The sequence below is a fragment of the Propithecus coquereli genome, unplaced genomic scaffold, assembly GCF_000956105.1.
Source record: "Propithecus coquereli isolate 6110/MARCELLA unplaced genomic scaffold, Pcoq_1.0 Scaffold10, whole genome shotgun sequence".
NCBI classification, from domain to species: Eukaryota; Metazoa; Chordata; class Mammalia; order Primates; family Indriidae; genus Propithecus; species Propithecus coquereli.
The window spans coordinates 7,916,107-7,918,330 of NW_012133858.1; the positions used below are offsets into that span (position 1 = coordinate 7,916,107).

The following is a 2,224-nucleotide window of genomic DNA, read 5'->3' on the forward strand; positions in this document are numbered from 1 at the left end:
AATTTTTAAATATTTATATATATTTACATATTCATGAGTTATATCCTCAAACAGAACAATATTATATCTATATGAACTATCTCTGCCTTTACTGTTTTAATGGTTTTCTCTTGATTTCCACTTTGCATATCATCAGTTTCAACAACATTGATATTGCCACATCTATTTTTTCTTTTAATAACAACTGCCCCATTTAACTTTCTCCTCCTTCAAATTTCCTCACATCCCAAATCCAAAATTTTAACAAATTTTAGAAGAAGGCAAGTTACCTACACATAGGTTGAACCAAAAGCCCTTGTATTACAAGTCTAGTTTGTGGTTATCAAACTTCCTACTGTGAATTATTACAGGAGGCTGGGCGTGGTGGCCCATGCCTATAATCCTAGCACTCTGGGAGTGCCGAGGTGGGAGGATCTCTCCAGGTCAGGAGTTTGAGACCAGCCTGAGCAAGAGCGAGACCTCGTCTCTACTAAAAATAGAAAGACGTTAGCCAGACAACTAAAAATATATAGAAAAAAATAGCCAGGCATGGTGGCGCATGCCTATAGTCCCAGCTACTCGGGAGGCTGAGACAGGAGGATTGCTTGAGCCCAGGAGTTTGAGGTTGCTGTGAGCTGGGCTGATGTCATGGCACTCTAGCCCAGGCAACAGAGAGAGACTCTGTCTCAAAAAAGGAAAAAAAAAAAAAGAATTATTATGGGAAAGCTTATATCCTCATAAAACCATCAATTCTACTTATTACCTGCTGCTGGAGGGGTCTTTAGGGGAAAGTAAATCACTCTACTATTGGACTACCTGATTTATGCTTTTTTGTATGGTGGAGAAGAAATATGATGCATAAATTCAAAAAAGGCAGGAAGGAGGGAAATGACCTAGATGACACATTGTAATCCTTCAATGAAGATGAGCCTATCAGGGCTCAGCTCTATCCACTTGAATTTAAACCAAGGGAAAGAGGAATCCAACTGGTTCATTTCGAGAAAATGGAAATAACATGGAAATCTTGAGTAAGAGAAAAAGTGCAAATCTGCCAAAATGAGTAGCTGGGTGAAAGGCTTGCCAGTTTTCCTATCTTTCTTCATGCTAATCAAGAATAAACTGTGTGATGGCTCTCTTCCTTTCACTTTATAACAATCTCAGACTATCTGCAGGGTTTTCATGCAGGGTTCACAGACTAAACTTTGATAATTAGTGGTCTATATGAACAAAAAAACACTGGCATACAGTAGGTGGTCAATAAATGATAGTCATGTGTACTTACTTCTGAATATCTCCAGTGTTTCTTTGCTTGTTCTTACTTTTCTTTTCAGACTTGCTTGTTACTGGAGCAGATTTTCTGGAATTCAAGGGAGAAGCCAGGATACTTCCCTCATAAAAATTGTTCTTCAACAACAACAAAAAAAAGCATAACAAACATTATTAAAGAGAACTTCATGATAAAATAAGAAATTTGACTAAGAACCCACAGAATTTTTCAGCAATTTCACTTACATTTAAATTCTATACATCTTTTGAAGAACACTGACCATGTAAAACACGGTATAATCAAAATTAAGTCTATCCAAGTTGGTCTAAATTAATTATATTTTTACTGTACATTATAAAGCACAAAAAAGCATGATGATACTAATCTTATTAGCTGATAATTTGTTGATTTTTCTAATAAGTAGCTTCATATAATTATAACTACCTTAATCTATAGGGGAAAATTCAAAGAGCTGTGGATATACCTGGAGTGGTGTTAGTTTTACATAAAAATAATTTAATTTTGGACTTTAAGAGCATATCATATGAATAAATATCACAAATATTTACTTGCTGTACCAGTCTCAAAGTTTCTTACCACAATATTAGCAAAGTTCATATAATCTGTGATGGTGAACATTTGACCCTGAACCATGAAACTTTCACAAGTATAAAAAAATTATTCTAGGCCGGGCGCGGTGGCTCACGCCTGTAATCCTAGCACTCTGGGAGGCCGAGGCGGGTGGATCGTTGGAGCTCAGGAGTTCGAGACCAGCCTGAGCAAGAGCAAGACCCCGTCTCTACTAAAAAAATAGAAAGAAATTAGCTGAACAACTAAAAATATATATATAAAAAATTAGCCAGGCATGGTGGCGCATGTCTGTAGCCCCATCTACTCGGGAGGCTGAGGCAGGAGGATCGCTTGAGCCCAGGAGTTTGAGGTTGCTGTGAGCTAGGTTGATGCCACGGCACTCTAGCC

General features: G+C 37.6%; 1 protein-coding gene across 1 annotated transcript in view; it reads right to left on the reverse strand.

Moving 5' to 3' along the window:
* Positions 1-2,224, reverse strand: part of RNF168 (ring finger protein 168, E3 ubiquitin protein ligase) — a 23,202-nt gene that overhangs the window by 6,194 nt on the left and 14,784 nt on the right. Inside the window, exon 4 of the mRNA XM_012640787.1 lies at positions 1,262-1,383. Within this exon, the coding sequence (XP_012496241.1) occupies positions 1,262-1,383 (122 nt within the window). The remainder of the gene's footprint in view (positions 1-1,261; positions 1,384-2,224) is intronic.